At 40.5% G+C, this 26005-nt stretch overlaps 2 protein-coding genes across 2 annotated transcripts in view; one reads left to right on the forward strand and one right to left on the reverse strand.

Annotated features, from left to right (window-relative positions):
- ext1c (exostoses (multiple) 1c) overlaps positions 1–15717 on the forward strand; it is an 80665-nt gene extending 64948 nt beyond the window's left edge. The window contains exons 3-12 of the mRNA XM_040122104.1: positions 3853–3946; positions 7373–7480; positions 8248–8367; positions 10767–10899; positions 11409–11527; positions 12312–12407; positions 12868–12954; positions 13082–13242; positions 14699–14870; positions 14976–15717. Of these exons, the coding sequence (XP_039978038.1) occupies positions 3853–3946; positions 7373–7480; positions 8248–8367; positions 10767–10899; positions 11409–11527; positions 12312–12407; positions 12868–12954; positions 13082–13242; positions 14699–14870; positions 14976–15161 (1276 nt within the window). The 3' untranslated portion in view covers positions 15162–15717. The remainder of the gene's footprint in view (positions 1–3852; positions 3947–7372; positions 7481–8247; positions 8368–10766; positions 10900–11408; positions 11528–12311; positions 12408–12867; positions 12955–13081; positions 13243–14698; positions 14871–14975) is intronic.
- Positions 15718–15820: 103 nt separating this feature from the next.
- On the reverse strand, positions 15821–22289 carry zgc:114119 (uncharacterized protein LOC619273 homolog). Its single transcript, XM_040120895.1, has 5 exons — positions 22101–22289; positions 20616–20852; positions 19100–19258; positions 18751–18840; positions 15821–17873 (listed from the first exon to the last, which is right to left on the reverse strand). The coding sequence occupies exons 2-5, from the start codon at positions 20838–20840 to the stop codon at positions 17778–17780; spliced, it is 570 nt and encodes a 189-aa protein (XP_039976829.1). The 5' UTR covers positions 20841–20852; positions 22101–22289; the 3' UTR covers positions 15821–17777.
- Positions 22290–26005: the final 3716 nt, after the last annotated feature.

The following is a 26005-nucleotide window of genomic DNA, read 5'->3' on the forward strand; positions in this document are numbered from 1 at the left end:
CTTTATTGCAACACTGGATTTTTATATTAAACAGCCATTCCTATGGGATTGTACGTCACTATGGGCGAAAGTTTTTCTGAAGACAGCTGTTCACAGCTTGATCCGTAGAATATCCAGAGGAACACATACACTGCTCTAGAAAGTAACATTGCTGTCGAATTTCTTAAATAATATTTCTCAAAGCTGTGAACACCAAAAACAAAACAAAAAACAAAAAAAATTATTTCATTAATCATTTGATCGTCTGTATGAACTGTCAGGAAAAAAAAATGCTCATGAAGTTCGCAGAGCCCAAGATGATGTCTTTAGAATGCTTGTTTTTTCTGAACAGCAGTTCTAAACCCATATATATTTAGTTTACTATCCAATAATACCAAGAAAAACAGGGAAGCAGGGAATTTGAGAGTCTGGATCCTCCGAATCTTTGGCATTTAATTGAAAAATTACTTAAATTGATTATCGAAATTGTTGCTGTTTTCAATTTCCTTTCGACTGACTACTTGATTAACTGACCAACTGTTTCATCTCTAATGTGGGTGAAGAAACCTTTTAATGTGCATATACACAGATTCACATCGAAACACAGACCAGGACCTTTGGCATAGCGTAATAATCCAGGACATGTGCATATTCATACACAAAACCTACAGAGCACCTTTGTTTTCCTGTGGAATCTCTGTGACAGAGCAAACAAACAAAAACCTGCATACTCAAAGGAACAATGCAGAGAGATAGATGAGAAGAAAAGAAGGAGAGAGAGAGAGAGAGAGGAGCAGAGTGTAGGAGAGACGCAGCAAGCCAGGTTGTTTGTTGTAGGAAATAAAGGGCTGTTAAATGATTTACTTGTTCCCGGCATTTAAGTAGATTCCCTCATTAAAGTACAGCAGCAGGCAGACTGGCCAGCCAGACTGCTGGATTTGCATACAGACCCTGTCATATGCAGACACACACATGCACCATGTCGGGCACAAGCTGACTTGCACTTATTCACTGTCAAACACACACGAGCAGCAGGCCCACGGAGAGAAGTGGGTCAGACTAGACAGCTCACTTTCACCACACTTGCATCATACAAGGAATCCCACTGTTTCACATTAGATATAATACATGCAAACACACATATAAACATATACGGTACGGTACAGCTTGTGCACACACACACACAACAAGGAAAATGTTAAAGGTACTACGTATGTGGTAATGTAAAGCAATCTACATATATTAATCAATTTTTTATTGCCAATGTGTGAACGAGTTGTTACGTAACTTAAAAAAAATCAGACCTTCGCCGACTTTCTCAGTTGCCTATAACAGCCTGTGTACCGATTTCTACGTCAAGCACTCGGGACGAATCTTCCAGGAGAGTCCAGAGGATGCGCCATTTACGCTCACTTCCCCCGGTGCCTTGCCTCGGTGCCCCTACAGCACCCACTGTGTGCAAAGCTAGCTAACGTTAGCTTAGAAATGGAGTCCGCTAACGTCAACAAACGACCGGCCCCCAGCAGGGTCAAATATAGTCTGTAGTCAACCTGTAATAACAGTGTAACTTTAGTTACCTCATCTATCAACACGATGCCGGTCAATCACTTTCAGTCGGCAAAGAGAGGCTGACTGCAGTTTACTCGACGGCCACCGGTGTCTTTTATAAAAAGATTTTCTGAATGTTACATGTAGTACCTTTAATATATTCTCACACCAACATACCCCATCACACATATTTAATCGAGGAGAAGTGAATGCATTTACTTTTGAAAGCAACACGCACTCTCAGTTACGCATTCATTTAGTCCCTTTCAAACACATGAACACAAAGAGAAGTCTTTACAGATGCAATCGACAAATTCATTTACTCATGCATGCATGTGTTCACCTAAATCCCGAGACCAGAACAAGATTTGGATGCAAAATCCCTCAGAAATACATTTTGTGAATCCCTTTTTCACTCGAAGACTCAGGTCAAACGTACACCAACCCTCCATACTGGAGACTTCTCATGCTACATATGCACGGGGATCCATCACCCGCCCATGTACACACGTACATGCGCAACAGCAGCAATGGCAAAGCTCTATCAACAGGTGGGGGAATATCAGAGCAGAACCGTGGCTGACGCCAAACAAGGCTCCCTTTCACTAAACCGAAGCCAGTGTTTGTGTGTGTATGCCTGTGTCCGTTTGGTGTGCTTCGACGTATTCATATTGAATGTAATGTCACACAGTGACATCCATTCAGGTCTTGATGTCCAGGGCTGAGTGTGGCAGTGTTAACGGATGTCAACATCGGCAATGAAATCCCAACTTTCTCATCCAGGGAGCGAGAGAGGCCTGTGTCTCATCACTTATGGAGGGTTAAATAAATGTCCAAGCGACGGAGAAGATTAATGGCGGGCATATTTTACACTGACCTACCTTCTGCAAATAAACAAGCAGAGAGCTGGAAGCAGGCTGAGGAGGAAGAAGAGGAGAGAGCAGGATAAGACCCAAAGGAAGAGGTGGGGTGGAGTGATGAGATGAGGAGGGGAGAGAGTGAGGGGAAAGTCGAATTCCTCCCATAAGAGCCCGTTTGTTTCCTAATCTGTTTACTTCACTGTGCAGCTCTTTACCATGAGACCGTTAGACCACTCTTCCGTTGCTTTTCCACTCAGCGGATGAAGGAGCGCATTGATGCGGAGGTTTCCATTTGGCTTTTTTTTTTTCTTTTTTTTTTTAAACATAGCGCGAGTATGAAATATGAGTATTAAGTGGTGGCGCTCCCCCGGTTGACGTATGGCAGCAGCCAGTGGGAGTAGCGCACTCAAAAATGTCTTACTTTGGCACAAGTTCAGGCCATCTTGTCTACAACACAAATCGATAGAGAACAGAGATTAGGGCATATTTACTTATGAGCTCAGTGATGGATATATTTTCAAGCACACAGTAGCTACCTGTAGCGGTGCCAACATGTCTGAAGGGGGAAGAAAAAACTTAGTAGATTTATGAATGCATATAATCTGGGCCGTTATGACTAAACATCAGAAATGAAAAGCCACGAAAATCTTGTTTTATGTGTGACAGATGTTCAGTATCGTGTATCAGCGGGAGCGTGTGTCGCCACACCGGCAGGCTGATTATTAGATTTATTCACTATCATTTGGTTATTCCAGTCGATAACGGCTACACTTTTCTGTTGGCATCTTTCACATTTCATCATTTTAAGAGTTGAATAAAAGAAAAAAAACCCATCTATTTACACTGAGCTGAGGTTACATCTCACACTCAGTTTCTAACACACATCTTCACGCAGTTATAGTTTTTAAAAATCCTGCTACACTCCAATTTGGTCTCTTAGCTCCACCACACTCACTGAACCAGTTTTTAGACTTGACCATAGAACTTGAAAGATTGATCTTAAATATTTTCCCTGCACTCATCGTTGTGTAGCTTCTTCACAATCTAATGCTTCGACTTTCCAAAACTATACAGCTCTTATACTGTATGTGTCAATCTGTATTACTAACTACATAATTGACCCTCTCCCTTCTACACTTTGTGTTGTGCAAGGACATAACTCTGCGGGACTTGGGTGACTGAACAGAGTAGAAAAACATTTATAAAAATATGTCCCTCTTAAGAATCAATATCGTAATAATTAACAGATCCTTAAAAGAGCCATTTTCTCATACCAACCCCTGGAATTCTGTGTGTGTCCTGTCTCTGTATACATCGTTTAATTGAGTACTCAATTTAAAAAAAAAATTTTGCCCTCATATACTACTTCCTGCAAAAAAAAAAAAAACTGAAAATAAAATAAAAATGAAATACATATATATATAATATATATTAATGTATATCATTGTTCTTTTGTTTTTTTTAGGTTTGATTACCAGGAGCTCCTCCACAACTCCACCTTCTGTTTGGTGCCTCGAGGTCGACGCCTGGGCTCCTTCCGCTTCCTAGAATCACTACAGGTAAATATATATTATCCTGTAGAACATGCACCATCAACAGTATTCATCATTCAAGGCTCATTAGCCGTATTATCATGCTTTACACCTGCATTTCTCAACATTAAAGGCCCCGAAAACCCTCTTTTCTCGATCACCTTCTTATTATGTGCATTGGAGTCCTACATGAAGACACATGAATAGAAAATATTCTGCTGAAGTTCTATTCACATGAGTACATGTGGTTTATCAGAATGTGCTGATGATGTGAAGAGGATGAAGGAGACTCCGCTGACACCGTCTTGATTGCATATAAAGGTTTATTACCAAGAAGTACGGCGTCAAGTCAAGCACCTGCAGGTCTGCTCGTGAAAGGGTGTGAAGCCGATGAACCGCTCTGAAAATCAGCCTTGGTCACCGACTCTTAAATAAGGCAGTTGTTTTTCCTGAAAAACGTCACTAACATATGGCTTTACATCCAAAGCACTTCCTGCTATTCAAACTGCAAGGCCCCCTCTGAGGACCTTTGACCTAGGGCCTTTGTGAAAACACACGACGTCAGCAATACTCCTCATATACTAATACGATTGCTTTATTCGTGTTTTGTCTGTGCTGCGCTCACCGATTCAAAGTGGGTGGTGCCCAGTTGAAATACGTGTGACGCCATGCATTTCCAAGCACCAATCAGGATTCAGGAATATTTTAAATTAGATTAATTAGACTCTGGTTAAAGTTGTGGGATTGCTTATGTTTCCAACAACGTCAATCAAATCGAATCAAACCACACCAACACTTTCTTTTGTTTGCTCGGTTTTTTTTTGTTTGTTTGTTTTTCAAAACTGTAACTTTACTTATTTAGACATTCATATTTAATGTTATCAAGCTAACCTGGAGATTTGAACCCAAGTTTTCAGGGGTTGGATAAGTTGGATAACACGAACTAACCTGTCATATAACCTCCAGTATACTGTACACAATCATCAACATTATCTGATACTGCGTGTGCTTATAAGTGTAAATCATTCCCCTACACATAGACATGGGATGCCAAAAATATAGGACCACAACCCTGACAAATAATTCTGTTATATTCTTCATAAAAGTCTTGCATTCATCCTGCCCGAGTACTACAGGCCTCTCCAGTTTCTCCGAGGCCGACTTAACAAACAGCGGGGCTCATGCTATTGTATATGCCGACAACAACAATAATCAAAACATTAGCTGCAGCATTTCCCCCTACATACCACTGTTAGAGTGACCATATTACACTTTTACAGGAAACAGTCCCGGTTGAATGGGATCCAGCTCATATACAGTGGAGTCAACATGGAAGTGCGCAGGATGAGAATTTTTAATGTTCCGGAGCCGTGGTTTATGTAGTCTTTTTTGTTATGGACACCTTAATGGTCACATCTGCAAGTATTTTCCTCAGACCATTGTGTAGTGTTGAGTGCAGATCTAGCCGCAAAGGCTTTATTTGCTATTTGCTAGACCTTTTAAACTAAAACGGGTCCATTAACACACGCGGAGGCGCACACACACACACACTTATGCAAACACTGAAATCGTTCATTTAAGTCCATCAGTGAAATGTGCAAGTACATGAACAATGGAGATAGCGAAGTCAGCGGAGTGAGGGAACAGTTTAAGCCAGTCAGCGTGCTGCTGTTCTCTCTCCGCCACCCAAGTCGACAGTCTCACACCAGTGCAGGAAGCAGTAGTGGCTAGTTTTTAGATTTGCCGAACACTGAACATTCTGGCTGCTACAATGTTCCCTGGCTGCACTGGTCTCTGGGGCTGTGTGTGTGTGTGTGCATGAATGGTCCGGAAACATCCACAGGAGTGGCAGCCTGCCCCTGTGCTGATGTCTGGTGAATGGACGAAGCCACACACAACCCATTTGGCTTGGCAGCAGGCAGCAGTCATGGTCCCTTTCTCCTCCTGTCTTCTCTCTTTGTCCTTTTTTTCTCTCCCACTCTTTTTCTCCCTGCTATCCCCTCTCTTTTCCATTCAAGCCACTTTTCAAGATTTTTTCGTGTTTTTTTTTTTATGCCAGCCAAGCCCACAAAAGAACTGGCAATTGCCAGTGTGGTGGCAAACTTACTGCCAGCTTTCCAATATACACACGGTCACACATTTGCCCACTCCTTCACATACACACTCACCCAACACCTCCCCTTCTTCATCTCCTAGTACAAAACAAACCCAAAACAACTGCACAGCTCATAGGCTTTTATATTACGCTACCTCAAGGCAGAGGCGTGTCTGAAATGTTTGAAACTCTCCCTCAGAGCGTCTCATCTCTTGGGAAGACGACTCAGGCAAGCCTGGGGCTGCATTTCAAATTTAGAGGCCTTGGATTACCACTCCAGGAGTCTTCGTGTGACCTTGTTGTAACCCGTGTCCGACACAAACACATACACACACACACACATACAAGTCCCCGTATTTGCTGGAGTGTCATTCAGCAGGTCTATTCTCACAGGAAATGCAGGAGCGTGGAAGCCCACGGTGGGCCGGAGAGAACGTTTGATGTCCACCATTTCGGCCGCCGCCGCTGCGCTCCGGTGGTGTAATTACAAAAAAAAAAAAAGTGGCAAAAGAAATAACACGCAGACCTATCAACACTCCAGACCACCGTGGGTGGAAAGAGGAAGAGAGCGGGATGGGATGAGTGCAGTGGAGAGAAATGGAAAAAAGGAGGACAGATAGAGTAACCGATAGATGCACGGAGAGGGGGACACCAAAGGAGGGCTTGGAAAGCAAAAAAGTGGAACAACATCAAAAACCTGTCGGTGAATGACGAGATAAGGCAACATCAAAAATCAACTTCAATAAAGCAGGATGTCTCCACGTATCAACCGGTTCCTCCTTTCCCCCCCCTCAACCCTGCATCCCTCTCTCTTTTCCTTCAGTTTACCTGCTTCCCTGCATACTGTATGTCCCTCAGGGGTTGTACCTAATTACTGCGTAGTCAGCCCATGTCAGCCACATCTGGGTTTGCATCTGCGAGTGACGGTCTTTGACAAAGCTCCAGGTCTTCCTGGGAAAGGAGACACAGGAGTTATTACTCATTCCAGCCAACCTATAGGGATCCTGCACACACACACACACGCACGCACACACACACACACAGACACACACACACACACACACACACACTCAGCTGCACATACATTTACACACAGGAGCATTGATCATATTATCTGCTCAGCTTGTATTATCACAGTGCCAAGCAGCTGGGACTGAACTCATACAGACTCCATTATATTCATGCAGCTGTAGAACGTCCTGTTACGTTGTTTACTGCCAAAGAGAAGCTTAACCGGAAGGAACCAAGTCAAACTGCGGCTGAGCAGGGCTTAAGGGATGTATACGGAATTTTTTTAGTTTGTTCTGCACACTGTCATTTGGTTTTTTCATTGTCAATTCTTATATGCGTGTGTCCAGGCGGCGTGTATCCCCGTGTTGCTGAGTAATGGTTGGGAGCTGCCATTTTCTGACATCATACAGTGGAACCAGGCGGTCATTGAGGGGGACGAGAGATTACTGCTGCAGGTAACACGACTAAGCATTTACACACACACACACACACACACACACACACACACTGAACAAGTGCACACTTGAATAGACGCATACCTATGAGATCCTGATGACCAAACTGAGGACAACTCTATAGCGAAGCTGTTCTGCAGATGTACTTTGGGGAAAGTGAAGGAAAAAGGAGGAAGGGTAGGGAAGAGGAGAAAGGGGGTCAAGGTGAAGTAGTGAAATGTAGAGGAAGGGAGGTGTGTGAAGAGAAACTAGGCAAGAATGGAAATAAATAAATAGATAGATAAATACTTAGCGGCCTCCTGGCTTCTGTAACCAGCACTCATTAGGAAATGTGTTAGCCGTGTAAAGACTAAAGAGTTTGAAGCAGTCAGCGGCTCATGCCTTTCTCAGTTCAACATAGCCTTCTTCCACTCTGACCACTGAGCTTAACTCTCCAAGTGATTAAATCAATTTCGGTGATACACTCGAAATCCCCAATTTAGTCCTCTCTAATTAATGTGTAATTATCTGAACAACAGGCCCCAAATTAGCTCAATGTCAAATGTTTTTTTTTTTTTTTAGGGGGCCAGATTAAGCAACCACTTGATTTGGTTTACACAGTTTTGATCACTTAAATGCCATTTCCAGTCTATTTTAAGAGACATAACTTGAAAAAACAACCCAAGTAAAACTCTTTGTGGCTTTTTTGCTTTGTTCTTCTTTTTAATTTTTTTATTTCTTCCCCCCTCATGTCACTGTCTGAATCTCCTCCCATCTTTTCTTTCTAGGTGCCGTCCACAGTGAGAGCAGTCGGGAATGAGCGAGTCCTGGCCCTGCGGCAGAGGACCCAGATGTTGTGGGAAGCCTACTTTTCCTCTGTGGACAAGATAGTCCTCACCACGCTGGAGGTCAGCTGCAACACACTCAGCATAAAGGGCCGGTCACACCGGAAAGGGACACAGCCCAATTTATTTACAAAATACATTGTTCTAGAACTGTGGTGTCCTGTTCTCATCAAATAGTTTAGGGCCGTAATCATGAGCAACTGAGTCGGCAAAATCGGACAGCTATGATATCTCCCATTTAATGAAAAAAACTACAGAAGAGTCAAAAAATACATCTAAATAAAATCTAAGCTAAAATATTAATATTAATACAATTTAAACAGAGCTGGACACGGTTTGTTTGTATCTGGTTTCACTAGCTAATGAAACACTCCACAATTTGTTAACCCTACAAAACTTAATAAATTGGGCAGTTTAAATTGGGTGAAATTCAAGGCTAATCCTGGAGGTAACCATCTTGGACCATCTGCTGAGCTAAGCGCTAACATAGTCATCCGTGAACATGCTCGCTCGGTCGGGGAAGTCACAGTAGCTCCCCAAAACTCCGGCCCGGAATTTTGTTCTCGGAATTGTACGTTATTTAATCCAATTCAGAGAATTACTGAACAGGGGAAAAACTCCCAACAACAAGATGTACCTAGTTCCACTGATTCCTGTCTCATAACTGATAATCCAACATAGGAGGGATAGTGGATAAGCTACGACAGCTTCTTTCATTTCGGACTCTCTGGCTCTCCTTTCCCACAAAGGCCAGGACCTCTTAAGACGGTTAACTATTGGTCAAACGTTGGCTTGGTCATAAAAACTGAACTCTTTGGGAAAATTTCCACTGGAAAGAATTGATTTTGCTGCGAAATATAGTGGCTTTAAATGGTCTTAAGTCTTAAGTCTGATAATTCTCTGACTGTGTCATACCTTAATATGCACTGACCCCCAGTGCCACCACTAGGAGCTCTATCTCCCACAAATCCTTACGGTTAATGTCTCTTTTGGCTGCTGAGTATTGACTCGAAACCTAATTGAAGTGTTTTATAAGTCTGAATACTCTGCGTTTCTGGTACCGTATAATTCTCTTCAGGAATGTGCAGCACCCTACCCTTTCCAGTGAAAACATCTACAAAAAGAAGCCACTGCTGTAAACACAGGTTTTCTTCTGAGCACACAGCCATAGTTGCCACCTCTGTGCAGTTTACTGCCTGTGTGCTATCTATCATCAGTCCTCTTTCAGAAAGGCTTCCCAGCAGAGTTTTCACATTTGAGTCAAACTAACCTTCTATCATTGTGATTATGGGGTTGGATCCTGTCCTGTGTTCTACAGTTCTACTTTTTTTTTTTTTACTATCTCAGCTCTGTGTTGTACTATAGGCCTGGTGAACATTTTCAGAGCAGTCCACATCCGATCTGCCTCGAGTCTCAGAGAAACCCCCTGATGTAATGAGATGATATATCATTACATTGCACATTATCGGTCTCAACCTGCCAGTTTCTGCCTCACTGCTCGCTATTATGTTTATTTTTCAACACTACAGGTCAGGTTCAGAAAAAGTTTCATGTTTGAAGGAGTTGTTGCAAGATACAGGAGAAACAGGAAGCTGCTTGGATTATTTTATTGGATCATATTATTTTTTGCTTCCTGATTTTCACAGGTTTAACATCAGGTGTAGCTCATACAGCGTCTTTCTCTGTTCATCTTTTGTTTCACCTCGCTTTCTTCGAACAAGAGGAGAATATTAAGATATGTACTTGAAAGGTATTTGCTTCAGCTAAGAACAAGTAATTTGAAGGTTGGCCCAAGGGTAAAATGACGCATGAAAAGAAATAACCGCCTTATATGAGCAGTTTTTGCACGCGCTGCCAGTGTCTATTTTAGCACACACAAACCGCGGGGAAACAACAGCTTTAACCCCGGTGAAATCGGAGGAAATCACACAGTGAGTGGTAGGCTTTGCACTCTGATGTTTATAAAGGCAGGCCTGGCAGCCCCTAGTGTATTTGCTGCTGGGGATTTATGCTAGAGATGATAAAGGAGAGGTTCTGGAGGTTGGTGATAAGCTGCTTATGTACAGTACATACAGCATGCAGAGGGGAACCTCTCCCCATGGGAGCCAGCTGTGCAGTCAGCCTGAGGTCAGTGAGACAGAGTGCCTCAGAGTGGGTGCCACTGTTGCTGCAGCGTGGACACCTCCTGTTGGTGTAAAATGGGAAGTACACAGAGCACATCGTTGGGGATTGCTGTAATATGTAAACGAAAGTGCGTCGGGACTTGAAGTGCAGTGGTGTTTAGATTAAGATCCAAGGCTGTCATCCACCAGCTTAGAGGAGAAAAAAAAAAAACGAATGTGGCGCAGGTTTGTACTAGATGAGCACAACAGCTACTTCACTATGCCAAGTCAATATGTTCTCTCTGCTTCTCGCTTTGCAACCCACATCCAACCCTATCCATTCTTTCTGTCTCTTCCCAGATCATTAAGGACCGTGTGTTTTCTCACATATCGAGGAACAAGTACATGTGGAACTCCCTGCCAGGAGGTCTGCTGGTCTTACCAGAGTACTCAACTCACCTCGCACATTTCCCTTTCTACTACCTGGGATTAGGTAAACACACCCTTGATTTAAATGAGTCTGCTCAACATGCAAATTTTGATTGCACAGTAGGGATCGTGATGAGACTATAATGTCAGACGTGTGGTGGTACAGATGAGTAATCAACACTCTACCAGCAAGTCATAATCAAATATATGTCACGAATAAGGTTGCTATTTATTTCAAACTATTAAAAAGTCACTATGTGTTGATTTGAATGTGATTATGACATTTTCAAATGATTAAGTCTTTGTTCGTAGACAAAAATTTGGAGCAGTCTATATGTTGCTTTCCGCAGCGTGTATTGCTCACGACGACTGTCTTTTTTTTTTTTATACCACCAGTGCCAGAAATGTAATTTTTCACAATATACATAAGTGGCTTTAAATTGTTCTGGTGATCCGTGGTGGATTAATACAGATACACTTTCTTACAGTATGTTTCTTCTCTAGAACAGCACCTGATACATATATTCAAGCAGGTAATACATTCACTCTTCCTCTCGTATTATGTTTTTTCAGGGGTCAGTCCAGGTCAGGAGTTCACTGCGGTCATACATGCTGTCTCCCCATTGGTCTCCCAGTCTCAGCCAATCATGAAGCTGCTTCAGGTGGTCTCCAAGTCAAAGTACTGCTCGCAGGTAAATCAGACAAACTCTAGGAGATTATGACAAAATTGAATATAATGTAACCACAAACGGTAACTTTTATCCTGTTACCAGACAGCCCCGTTTTTGTGCACAAGCCTGAATATATTGCACCCAAAGTAAAAAGGTCATTGTTCCTCTGATTACATTTAATCTCTGGTCTCGTTTGAAAGGTCACTCTTTAAATTTTACAACAAAAAAATCAGGATGAGTATAAGAGATACTGAACCAAAGTTAGCAACAAAAACATGGGAGAAATTTAAGGTTTTTCTGCCTCAGCTATTGTTTATTTTCTGACATAAAAAGGGAATAGAAGGCCTGTAGTAGTAGCTTTTTTGTGGAAAACACTTGAGTCATAGCCACAGGACTGATCCAATTCTGTGTCAACAGCTGTTGGAGTGATATGAGGATCCTAAAATGCTTTGCACACATAGAATCAGGAGAGTTAGAGCTTCCAAACACTGTGTGACTTGTCAAGGTTATGTGAAGATTTAGTCCAGAACAGACCAAAACACACCTAAAATAGCACTACCAAGGCCTAAGCGTCCCACGGGTGGGATGGTGTATTTTAAAAGGTGAAAACAATGTTTCAGCACACGTGCAGTCTTCCACACTAAACACTAAAGCTTTAGCCATGAGCTTAACATGAAAATTTGATGAGGAAGCATTCCTCTGCCAGCCCCTCCGGTTGATTGATGTCAGCAATTATTCCTGATCAATCCCGGTGCATCTTATCTGTGTGTGTGAAATGTGAAATTCCCTTCACCTGCTGCCGCAGATCATCATTCTCTGGAACAGCGAGAAGCCGCCACCTAATCGGAGCAAATGGCCTCCCATGCCCGTCCCCCTCACTGTGACAGACGGCAGGAGGAAGGTGAGTGCCAACACAACTCACACTGTACCCTGCTCTGATGTCTGAGTGACAGTGTGACAAACTGTCAGTCGCTCAGTTTGTTTGTCTCTCTCTCTCTCTCTCTCTCCTTCTCGATATATCTCGGTTACTCCATTTCACTGGTCCTGCCCCTTGATGTCTATTTTTCTCTGTCTCTTCTTCCTATCCATGTATATCTGACATGTCCACCGATCCGTGTGGCGTTCGCCTTCGTAAATGTCAGTCATTCTCAATGTTTCTTTTCCGTCTCCCTTTCACAGTCTGACTTTTTTCCCCTCCCTAGGCAAAATCTATAGTGATTCTCGCTCATCTCAGTCACTCAAGATGATTTACTGTAACACGATCCTCTCTCACTCACTCTCGTAATCTCTCGGAGCACATGTCAGACAACACATAGCCCCAAGTACCAGAACTAAAATTCTTTACTGTATTTCTCTCTCAGACCACCAGTCGGTTCCTACCTCACGTTGCCATAGAGACAGAAGCAGTGCTGAGTCTGGACGAGGATACAGTCTTGCTGACCAGCGAGGTACGTTTCAGTGTGTGGGTTATAAACATGCAGCAGATGTGCACACAGATAAAAAAAAAAAAAAAAAAAATCAATATTGCTGGAAAAGTAGCAACAGTATCTAAGTGTTCCATGTCTGTACTTGTAGGTGAACTTTGCCTTCTTGGTGTGGAGGAGCTTTCCTGAGCGAATCGTGGGCTACCCTCCCAGGAGCCACTTCTGGGATCCCCTGAAGCACGCCTGGGGCTACACCTCTAAATGGACCAACGACTACTCCATCGTCCTGACTGGAGCTGCCTTCTACCACAGGTACACCAACACAGTAGTATGTGAATTTGCCCACTGCATCTCTAATTGACCATCTGGCAGCAGCCAACATGATTTTCCATATCCATTTCTATCCTTTACTATTTCAATTCAGATTCTTCATAAATTTTCATAATTAACATACAGTACACTATTTTGTAAGGTTTAATATTTACCCTCTAAAATGTTTCCATTGTTTACTTATAACAAGCATGCATGCATATACTGTGCACATACCTAAATTTAGACATAAAGGCTAAACACTGATTAAGCAGCTAAGATTGAAAACAAATTGCCTTTAAGAGAGCTTTGCAGGGGCCGTAATGACATGAATATCAACCTGAAAAGCAATAAGGAACAATCCAACAGAAATAAAGGATATTAAGGATAATGTTGTGGATATTTGGGTGAGGGAAAAAGAAGAGGGTGAATTACTCAGGGATTACTTCAAGCAGTTTGAATAATTCAAAAAGCCTTAAGCCGATATGTGCAATGGTAGAGGGATGTGAGTTTTGAATGTACTGGGCACTTAAAAAGCTGTTGAATCCCTGTGACATTTTGAAATAACAATTATTAGTCAGTCAGTTAAAATGTCCCTTGCTCATTGTGGGAACCTCAAGCAGTAGGACTGCTTAGCAAAAAATGTAATGCAAAATTAACAGATTAATAAAAAGCACTGAACCAGAATCTCTAGTCTTGAAAGGAATAGAAACATATGCATTGTACCACAGGGGTTTGGTTTGTTGTGCACTATAAATATCAAATCCTTCTGGTGGTGAAATGGTTAAATTGTCCTAGATACATATCATCAACATACGTCACACCATCTACTCTTTCCTGTAGATGTTTCCATGCCTATTACCATAAAGGTGCTGGTTGCCGGATTCCCGTGATAAGTTATGCAGAGATGTCTTTACTCTGTATGGTACATTTTTTATTTTAGAAGCCTTCTCCCAACGAAATGTGACAGATAACGTATTGATTTTAGACATCACCGCCTCACCGCTGACAACACTTTATCAGTGTTGAGGTAGAATGTAGGCGCTATGACAGTAATAAACATGATTTTATAAAATTTTTTTTTATTTTTATAAAATCAGTCTGTTCTTTTTTTGCTGTAAAACAAATATGTACTAAAAAGGGTGGTAATTGTCCACAGCAAAATCAATGGTGTTTCATTCAACAGAAAACCTGTTTGTTGTGTTTAACAGTCAATTAACAAAGCAGCCAGCAAACTTTATATTTTACCGATAATATCATTTTTATCTTTGACATTACACATCAGCAGCTGTGGGAATTGAACCTGTGATCACTAAGGCTGATATTGCCCTGTGTTTTTTTTTAAGTACCTTAATCTGTTAGCTCTCAAAAAGAATATCCTGTACACATATGTCCTATACTACTTTTTTTTTTTAATAATATTGCATACATCCGTTTAACATTTTCACCTGTTCCACAGGTACTACCACTACCTGTTCTCCCACTACCTGCCCCAGTCTCTGCGGACTCTGGTGGATCACACCTCCAACTGTGAGGACATCCTGATGAACTTCCTGGTCTCTGCTGTAACTCACCTGCCGCCAATCAAAGTGGCTCAAAGGAAGCAGTACAAAGAATTGCCCGGTCCACAGGTAGGGGGCTATTTGTCTTATTTGCTTTAGTCCGTGGATCTTGTTTACTCAAATGTCGGGACATGACTAGAAGGGTTAATGAAGGTGTCTTGTTTTTCCTCCCAGGGTACAAAGAGCGTCCCCTGGGCCAACCCGGAGCACTTCAACCAGCGGCAGGAGTGTGTCAACACTTTCGCCAGCTGGTTTGGCTACATGCCTTTGGTTCACTCTCAGTTTCGCTTGGACCCCGTGCTCTTCAAAGATCAAGTATCTGTCCTCCGCAAGAAGTACAAAGACCTGGAGAGGGCGTGAAATCGAAAGAAAGAATGGGGAGAATGGGAGGTATGGTCTAGTGGCCTTTTGGACAGACAACTGGACCAATGACTGGTGGACAGTCAAGATGTGATACTCAAGGACTGTCCGGGATGTGGACAAAATGGTCCATTTGCATAATGGACAGAGTACAATCATCAGACAGACCCTGGTGGACTGTTCTGGTCTATATACATATAAATATGAGAAGAGAAGGGTCTATAAAGTTTGAAAGGAGCTTTTGCAACGTCCATGAGTCCGGTAGGACAACAAAGGAGGAGCCTTGAAAGAGTCCTTGTAATTGGGTCTCTCACTGAGAAAGGACAATCTCTATTGGACAGCAAAGATAGGAGCATGTGTGAACACTTCTGATGTCAGTGCTATTGCCTTGACAATAAGACGGGAATAGCTAACTCATGCCAGAAGCAGCCATGGGACTGGTATTGATGCCATGCACTCTGGCTGTCAATGTGTGTCTCAGTGTTATTGTGCAGGGACTGTTGCCAAGGAAACAGATCATCTCACATCAAAATGCTAACTGTACAAACAATAAAATGATTTGTAAATGCAATCTCTGGCATGATGATGCAGACCGTTCAAGCCACCCCCCCACTCACCCACCCACCCCTTACCTTACACACACCCTCTATTAAAAGAAGACCAGGACATCATACTACATCTTAAGACACTGTATAGGGTTAAAAAGGAAACATAACAGTGAGCCAGTGAGGCCAATAGTAATTGGTCACATTTGTACCCTTCCACGTTTATCAGGAAGACAACAGGGAATAATTTCAACGCTGTGCCTATGGAAGGGGCATCTCATCCTGGTTGAATTAACCAGGATGAGATTAGCAACAATTTTCTTTGTCTTGAAAAATGTGAAAAACCAGAAATCATATGTTGATTTAGTTTGGAACATGCAAAAACCAGACTGGACTTTATACTGGTCCTTTATACATAATTGAATGTGCTGTACATTGGAAATCCTATTACAGTTGGTTTCAACTAGTACTGCAGCTAACAATTATTTAAATTTTCAATATTGATTATCCTTTTTTCTCATATATTCGATTAATCATTTGTTATATAAAATATCAGAAAATAGTGAGATAAATTTCCAACACTAAGGTGACATTTCAAACTGCTTTCGTCCGACCGACAGTCAAAAATCCAACATTATTCAATTTGCCATCATAGAATACTTAGCGTGCCCTCGCTTACACAGTTGAAATCCTGGGATTTTTCTTCCTAGCAACTGAAAAGGAGAAACCTTTCTGGGCAGAATGAATTATTCTAAATACAGTTACAGCAATCGAAAGCACTCAATTACGTGTTTGCTGTGTTTTTGTGACTGCGGAATTCTCATGGTCTTTGATGCCTTGTTGTACTGTAGGAACACTAAATAGATGAGCAGTTGGTGTGTAAAGACAGATGAATACAAAGGGTCGGGGTCAGGATATGCAGCTTTATGTGTAGGAGGATATGCCTTGATGTACTTACATATCATCTCAGTTGTGAAGGAGAGCATGCATTCCCACATCGGCCCTTGGGGTTGGAATTGCCACAATGGAGCACATCCTGCAAAGTCTGACTATGCCAGTCTTGTATTTAGAAGCAGGACTTTAGAGTATATGTTCTTAAAGAGATTTAGGTTAAAAAGAGTTTATTTTATACAAAACAGAATGGACCCAGTAGGCCTACCTTTTGTCCCACAATATACAAAAATAAATCCACAGGCAAGCAAGTCTCAACACCCAGAGGGTAAACAGGTGTGCTGTCTAGCACTCAAGAAGCTAATCTCATTAAGCACATGCGCACACACATGTGCGCGCACACAGACACACACACACACACACACACACACACACACACACACACACACACACACACACACACACACACACACACACACACACTTATGTACAAAGCACCTGAGATATGTAGCTGCCAAGGGGCTAATTTGAATTCTGAACCCATAGTGTTTTTACAACCAACAGAGTATAATAAGGGCAATTGTTCCTATTGTAAACACAGTCATCAGATCAGCTTCTGTGCTTTCTGCAAGAATCACCTGCAGTGAATCCAAGTCTGTCTGGTGTCAAGTGAGCACCTGGGAGCAAAACACCATGAATAGTGTTTCAAGAAAACTTTTTTTTTTTTTTTTTTTTTTAACGTGAGGCAATGCAGGTTTCAACTCATTATTTAAAAATAATGAAAACAGAGGTCCATTACGTATCTGAATAAACACAGAGTGACAAAATAACAGTTGTAAAGCACTTTGCAATCACAAAAAAGGTTGTCAGCTGCCTTGGACAATCCTTGGGGGTGGAGTGTATCAGGTTTTTGGCTTTCGTTTAAGCCTTATCCTATCTTATTAATAGTTTTCCCCTAAACAGCTTCAATATAACAGATAATCAACAAAAAAGATGTTGGGTGAAGTTGTGAGTAATGTGTCAGTTTCAATGACACAGCGGCAACACAAAGGAGGTGCACCTAAGTGGAAGGTCCCATATCTAAAATCCAACAGAAATTCTCTTATTTCACCTTATGTTTGCCATTATGCCTGCGGAGGGATTCATCTCTCAAAAAGAGAGCAGATCTAATGAAGAGTTATCATTTCCTGAGCGTCAGCATGGCATTGACATCCCAGAGCAGGTTCCTCATCTGATCCATCAGAACCTTCATCTCCTGGTTCTTCTGACGTACTTTCTGCAGGTGAACCACATGACATATGACATTAATTAGTTAAAACCCTTTGGAGTGCATGAGCCATAGCGTTAGCATTTAACGTCCTTTCAATCTTAAACAATCAGGACAGAACCTAGTTTTTTCACTGTAAACAGTGAATTTTCATACTCAGTTATTGAGACTTGATTATAACTGCTGGGGAGAAGAAGAAGTAAGAAAAGTCATTTTTAACTGACTTGGTACTGATGTTGTTAGTAAAATATCCTATTTTGCTACTGGGTTGCCTGGCAGCAATTTCATAACTTGCCTGAAAACTTTATCCCACTTGAATGTAATATTTACAAATACAACAAACAAACGGAAAACAAATGTTCTTAAACTGCAAACGATGTAGGAGTTTTGCATTTCTCCCATAGCACCGAGCAGTCACTTTGTCCTATGTCAGTACTGCCACCTAGAGGCTTTTAATAGTGAGTCTTGCTCAGTTCAGTAATCTGAGTATCACTGTTCCTGTTTTCGTTTTAATATCAAAGCAAGCCTGAGCTGCCAGATAGTAATGTTTCACCACCAAGGAAATAGTGATGTTATTTAACAAGCGGCAGCAGTGGAGGACATTTATTTTATGCTTGATAAAGTAGCTCTTAAAATGTCTGGGATTATAAGGAATATACCACCAATGTGAAAAAAATAAGTTGAGAAAAAGCTGAAAAATTATCAACTGTTCTGTAATATGACAACAGCATAGAGGCTGGAATGTGCCACTACTCGCCTTACTGCCTTGATGCGCCAACACTGATATATTAAATACACGGCAAACCTCTTTAAAAAAAAAAAAAAGCACTAATAATTAACTGCCACTTCTGATTATTAGGTTAGACAAGAGAAAACAGAAACACACCTCTAGAACTTGTGTTCTCTCCTGGTTGACAGCAGGACTGCATGGCTCCACTCTGACAGAAGCCAGCTCCTCTCCAACATATGGCACAAGCTGAAGACACGGAATACAAACAAAGAAGTTTTAAAATGGCTGCTTTTGTCTTCCTTTGTAAGAATGAATTGGGTTGTGATACATAACAAAGAAAGTGTGAGAAAAGGCAAATAATACACTGACATTTTTTTTTCTTAATCAAGCCCAGATAAAAGGGCAGAAAAAGTAAAAGGTCATTTGCAGCATTAGCATTATAAGAAATGGCTTTCATGTATTCCTAAAAAGCTGAATATTTCAGAAAAAATGTTTTCTTCCTAACCTCTGCTGGCCCCTCCTGCAGGTCAGAGGTCATCTCCACACAGCGTTCATACAGGAGCCGAAGCTTTCGGAAGAGCAAGGCGAGCTGCCGTAGATGTTCCTGGAGCTTCCCAAAGCGGTCCTGATACATTGCCTGGCTCTGAGTCACACCATTAGGAAGCTACATCAAAGACACACAACATCTCTCTTCAGTTAAAGCGTCGTTTCCATTTTTTGGTTCAGAAGGCACTGTAATATAAAGATAAAGACCAGTTGGTAGGCAGGAGACATTATTAATATTAAGACAGTATATATATGTTTACTCTCAATTTCCTGTAAAGTTTAAGCTGATACTGTCAACTGTCCAGAGTTTTCCCCTCTCCTTTTTTTTTATAGTGTATTAGATATTAGCATGGGGATGATGATATCAAGAGTCGGTAAAAGGCATACCAACTCAAGTCCATGGTCCTGATGCTGCTCATTTGCTCTTAGAGTTTTCAGTTAAGAAAAAAAAAAAACAACTCACTAAGCATAAAGGACAAGGACAACCTTGAATAAGTCAGTGATAAAACTGAGAAACACAGTGCGAGACAATTAGACGCACAGACCAGGTGGAGATGGAAGGATGAGTAAGACAGATGCTGACAAGCATGCCAAGCTGATACGCTAGAAAGAAAGACAGGACAAATGCAGACTGACAGATGAACACTGTAAGCTCGAAAAAGCATCAGCCATTCAGTTAATGTCCACACACACTCGACAGTAGAAGAACACATTGTAACATTTTGTTTTCTATTTTCTCTCAGTAGCTATCGCAAGATATCTCAGAAAAGAAATTAAGACATTTTCTAAAGCAAAATTGTCATCTATGATAATAGTAAAGAATTGGTAAGTATTTCTAATATTCTGTCCTTTTCCTCTATGTAAACAGGGGTGGACAAAACTAGAGTTAACTGGTTGGTCAACTATTTGATTACTCAATCAAAAGCTTCAAAACAAGAGAAAAAGTGGACCTTGAGTTGAGTTTGTTATGTCCAAAAATTGTCTTTAGATTAATCAAAAAATGTTTAATAGTGTGCTCTCCAATACAAAATCAAGATTAAAAGTGGGGACACATTACAGCTGTTGAGGTGATTATGAATAGGATTTGGTCGCAACAACTGATCAGACCGGGTTGGACCGGGTCTGCTCCAGTCTGGGTCAGTTGCTGTTGACAGTCGACAGATAAAATCACATAGTGTGTGATATGTTAAGATTGTAATATTAAGTCTTCAGATCCAGTTGCCTCCAGTCGGTCTTATAAAGATTTTTTTTTTAAAGTTTTTCAATAAAAACTGAACAGGTTTCACAAAGATAGGACTTATTGGAGGGCTGTTTTGTATGATCGCATACAGCTAGTGAGAATTTACTCAGTTGTAAGCCACTTGGTCAGTAATTTTTACAGCCAGTTGTGCCAATTGAGAAAAGGTCTCTGGCCTGATGTTTGCAAAACTCAGCATCACAACAAAAAAGCTAGCTGACATGGCAATGTCCATTACTTGCGTGGCTCGTGTGATCTGGAAGATCTCCATGGTGCGAGTAACAATGTCCTGGACGGTCTCCTGTCCAATCCGACAGAGGAACACTGGGGAGATCTCTCTCAGGGCTCCTTGAGGGGGCATGGGCTGCTGACCTTGGGCTGACGCAGCGCTGGGAGGCAGGTGGGATGACTGCTGAGGGGGCATCCCTGCCATCCCCGGCTTCTGAGGTAAGGAAGCTGCCATAACTATAAAGATCTGTGGGAAAGGGATGTGATTGAGATAAGTACATATAGGTAATATCTTGATAAAGAACCTAAACATGTTGTGACCCCACGGCAACAAACGTGCTGATATCACAAATTGGGCTACTTGCACAGGTTAACATGCAGTGGTGGAGGAAGTATTCAAATTCTCTAATTAAGTACAAATACTACTACCACAGTGTAAAAAATACTCCATTTCAAATCCTGCATTGAAATGTTTATGTAAAAGAATGTGAGTATAAGTAGGAAAATGTACTAAAAGGATCAAAAATAAGAGGACTCAATGAAGAAAATTTTTTATGTACGATAATAACTACTGAATATTTTCATTATGGATTTTTTTCTCCATAAATGGATCATTTGGTTTGTAAATTCAGAAAATTCCCATCACAATTATCCCTGAGGCCAACGTGGCATCTTTACCATGCTTGTTGTGTCCTATCAAGATTCCATAACTTAAAAATATAACAAATAAATTGGAATTATTTAAATAATTAAAGGGGGAAACAGGAAATCCTCACATTTGAGAAGCTAAAACTGTGAAATTTTTGGCAATTTTGCCTAAAAAATGGCTCAAACAACTATCAAAATAGATGCCAATTAATTTTCAGATTAATCTATTAATGGAGAAATTGTTTCAGCTATACTTGTATTTATTTTTGGGTAGTTCAATCTACAAAAAACATGATATTTTATAAGACCTTCAAATCTTTTGTATTTCAATTCTTAATCTGTAAAGTAATTAGTAGCTGTCAAATAATTGTAGTTGAGTAAAAAGTACAATATTTCTCTCTGGAATGTGGTGGGGTAGAAGTATAAATTGACATGAAAAGAAAATACTCAAGTAAAGTGCAAATACCTAAAATTTAAGTATAGTACTCGAGTAAATGTACTGGTAACTGGCATTTACATTCCAACGGTGTTTACAATGACGTTAGCCACTCATAATAAACTTGAACAGTTTAATAACGATAATATTACATACGATGTACTCAAACCTATCTACGGTACATAAACTCTACTTCTTAACAAAACCCACGAGTAAAAAAAAAAACTTTAATTCTTGTTCGCACTAAAAATAAGATACTAAAGAAACAGTATTTTCAATTTCTGAGAGACAGAAGCTAATCTTTGTGGCTAACCATGCTAGCCCAAACAATAAAGAACCATCCACAGGCAAGCTAGGCAGTTAGCCACTAGCTAGCTAACTAGCCGTCGGCGAGTGCAGAAAACCGCTTACCTATTTCAACAACGTCCTTTGGCTAAGTGCTGTAAAAATATTTCCGGCTTGCTCTGGCAGTTGCGACGAGTAACGTTTGCTCATTTATCATTTCAAATGCGGCATAATGACACCTTTCCACGGATTTTGCCTCAGAGAGAGTTCAGCGCGTTATTGTTTTCATGTCGTCACTTCCTGGCGGAGAGAGAGAGCGAGAGAGAGAGAGAGAGAGAGAGAGAGAGAGAGAGAGAGAGAACAATCCCGCCACCAGATGGAGACACCGACCTCACTTCAGCACGACAGACCTGTAATTCAGTGATGGGGGAAATATTTAGATCCTTTACTTAGGCAAAGATAGCACTACCAAAGTGTAAAAACACTCCGGTACGAGTAAAAGTCCCGCATTCACAATTTTACTTAAGTAAAAGTACAGACGTACTGTCAGCAAAATGTACTTAAAAGTACTCAGAGGAGTGCCTCAAGCTGTAGTATTTTATTACTACATATTTTATTGTTTGATTCATATTGCCCTTGCACTAATTTGTAAGCAGCATTTTAATGTCGTAGCTGGTCTAGGTGGAGCTAATTGTAGCTGCCTCATGTAAAGTACTTTTGGGTAGTTTAATTTTAATTAGTAATTTAATTAACAAAATCTTAACCTGCAAAGCACTGCTACAGCTGGCAGATAAATGTAGCAGAGTAAAAGTATAAAGGAGCAGAAAAAGGACACTCTCCTGTAAAGTAAAACTACTTCAAGTTAAAAGTACAGTAATGAAAGAAAAACTTTATAACATATCTAAAGATATCATAGCATATAATATACCTGCAAGCAATATCAAAAAATGTATTCTAAATTTAGAATATTATTATTTATCTTGTTAAAACTTTATTGTGAGATTTTTAGTCCACATTTTTAGGATTGTCCCATTTACCGGGACCTACCAAGGTATCTTTACATAGAACCAAAACCACTGTTTCATAGAATAAAGCTGAGCAAATAGTTAAATCCAGCCTGCACGCAATAATAGCCCTTTTGGGATTAAATGAAGGTCATATGAGTGAGACTTGTTTGTCTTCCAGCCCAGCCAGACCAATGAGATTCAGCAATGGTAAATCATTCGTCATTCATGTGTTAACCTGCTTTCTTTATTTGTTAAATCAGTGTAGTGCCTTTATCAATGGTTTACATAAGATCAAAGGTTGCATTGTGACGGGCCAGAATGTTAAGGAAGTACATTTTGGTTTTTTTCGCGTGGTGTGGTTTAGTGTTTAAAAGGGCCTTTGTTGACCTACATTACTAGGTATCAGCATTTGATAAAACCAAACGGCAGTAAAGTTTAGTTTTGAAATACATCATTTCTAGGTATCCAAGAAAAAGAAATTGTTGGTATTTCAATGTCATCCAAGGAGAGAATGGATCAAATTCAGCAGTGCGCAAAGAAACTGGCAAGTACGGGAAAAAAATGCAAAATTGATTGTGTAAATGAAAGCTAAGCAGTTTTTTTTTAATTTTACATTAGAATTGCATTGTGAGAGCATTGGTGTTGATGCCTCACAGTGCTTCCAGCTTCGCTTGTTTACTTTTGTTTCCTTTTATACCACAGAATGAAAATCAGTAACTCTGTGTTAAGAGCTCTCTCCTTTTACCTTCCGAATCAGCAGGTTCGTGAGGAATTTGGCATGGTTTGAAAAATTGATCCCTCTTCGGGTCATGGCTCACTGTGCTTTTCGTGCTCAAACTTGTCTCTTTTATGCATCATTCATCGTTCATTGTCGTAACAATGTACACCGAAGTTTTGTAATTTTTTGAGTTTATATGAATGTGAAGACCCCTCATCTTTCTAACTGTATTCTCTCACCTTTATGGTTGAATGCCATGTAGCTGCCTAGGCAATAAAACATGACCTGATGCAATCAGTAAATCTCATCAGATAAAACACATCAAACAAACGAGATCACAAAGCAGCAAGATGAGGAAGATTGCAATGTAATGTCTAATGCTTAATTATTGACCTTCAGACATTGATTCAGAGTCCATCATACAAACAGAAATGTAGAAACACACACACACACACACACACACACACAAATTAAACATGCTTCTGCTAAGTAGTGTCCAGTACCACTGATGACATGGAGCACTGGGTTATCTGAGAGGGATATTTAAATGCCCGGTAAGGAAATATTCAGCACGGGCATAACACAGCTGATAAAGCACCACAAAGGACTGGCTGTGATCTCATAGCTACCAAAGCAATCTGTTACAGGAAGAAATTTGTTTCCCTCTCTGTCCTTGAGATTGTACGATGATGATGATGGGAGAAAACCTAAGGCATCTGGGTTTCAGTTTTAGATTTGATTTTCTCTCTTCTTTTTTTTTTTTTTTAATTTAAGTTGATAAAGTGGTCCTAGCATCTGTACATACCCTTTTTCCTTAATCACCTGCTCTGTATATAATGTGGGTTGCATTTGTGGACTAGGGTATCAGCCTTAACCTTGAAATAGCTTATGAACACGGAGTTCTTGTGAGAGTTGTGTAATTTATCACTTAAAACCTTTCTGTCACACCCTGCCCTCTGTCATCTTTAACCAAATAAAATAAAAATAAGAGGGATTCACTGTTTACTTTTCCCTAGAAATAGACAAGTTAAAGTTTTATGGGAAAATAAACTGGTATATATTTTCTTCCAAAGGGAAACCCTGCTAAACTTAAAACTGGGAACACTTGTAGCCAATGTTATTCCAAAATTATTTTTCGCAAGTGTTATTGTTGTTTCATACACAAGTCAACTGAGGTTCTCCCTTCATTGCTTTGTTTCAAAGTAAGTGATAAAAGGATGCCAGTTTTCCCTCAATTATTTGTACAAACTTGATATCAAAAACTAAATATCACAGAGCACATTCCTTTCAGCTCCCCTAGCTGCAAGTCAACAGTCAAGGTCAAATCAAACATGTCGTATTCACCAGATTTGCATCACGATAATGTTCACTGGAGTGGAAAAAATGTAAGTAAGTAAAGCCGAATTCTTGCGCTATCAAAGTAACCCAAAAAGTCTCCCCTGATAGATTTCTTTGGTTACAGTCCATGTTTAGGTGAATAACCTTATCGTATCACATTGATTTTCCTTAGCAAACTTTCTTTCCTCAAGTTTCTTCCTTCTATGTCTTGGTCGAAAGTGAAACGTTAAACATGAAGAGGAAACAAATTAGCTTCTGTTTTCTTCAAAATGCTCTGAAAAAGCACTAACTGGTATTGTTTGGAAAAATAAGGATTTCAAGTTGTTAGGACATGGAAATATAAATGATCAGCATTAAAAATAATAATAATAATATTAATTAAAGCTGCACCAACAAAACAAGTTTGTCTTTTGAGCATAAGTGAGTGAGCCCTATAAATAAGAATCTGTGTTAATCATTACAAAGTGACAAAGTTCTGTTAACCTGTGTGGGTCAGTTGTGGAATGTAGGAAAACCGACTTTCAGAGTTAAATCTATGTTTACAGACTCCTCTACTCTGTAAAACCTCACAACTGATCCTGGTGAGATGCTAGTTGCTAACAATACAGTAGAAGTAGTAATAGTTACATGTTATGGCTCAAGTTTGACTAACAGTGGTCAAATAATCGTCTTGAACCTGATTTTTTTTAGCCAGTTTAGCATGAGGAAACAAGCTGTGAACTCCTCATTGACATATTATCATCTTTTTAGTTGATACGGCAAAATTGTTAGCAAACATTCGCGTATTTACACATTAAGCAGACACTGAGGAACATAAGCATTAATTTCGGGTCCTATTTCCAGCCACCTGGTGGATGTAAGTTCAGTATTCACTTTCCTTTTAGCCCTGTTTTGGTCTCCACCAACCCCTGAGAAAAACATCTGGCGCCTCAGCCGCTAAACGCATTAACATTAGTTGCTAACTTTGT

Source organism: Xiphias gladius, chromosome 24 (genome assembly GCF_016859285.1).
Source record: "Xiphias gladius isolate SHS-SW01 ecotype Sanya breed wild chromosome 24, ASM1685928v1, whole genome shotgun sequence".
Lineage (NCBI taxonomy): Eukaryota > Metazoa > Chordata > Actinopteri > Istiophoriformes > Xiphiidae > Xiphias > Xiphias gladius.

Excerpts from the sequence above, each read along its gene's own strand:
- zgc:114119 (XM_040120895.1), bottom strand. The coding sequence starts at position 20,840 with ATGGCAGCTTCCTTACCTCAGAAGCCGGGGATGGCAGGGATGCCCCCT. Across the intron at positions 19,259-20,615 it reads AGATCACACGAGCCACGCAA|CTTCCTAATGGTGTGACTCA; the intron begins GTAATGGACATT and ends TCTTTGATGTAG. Across the intron at positions 18,841-19,099 it reads TGCAGGAGGGGCCAGCAGAG|CTTGTGCCATATGTTGGAGA; the intron begins GTTAGGAAGAAA and ends CCGTGTCTTCAG.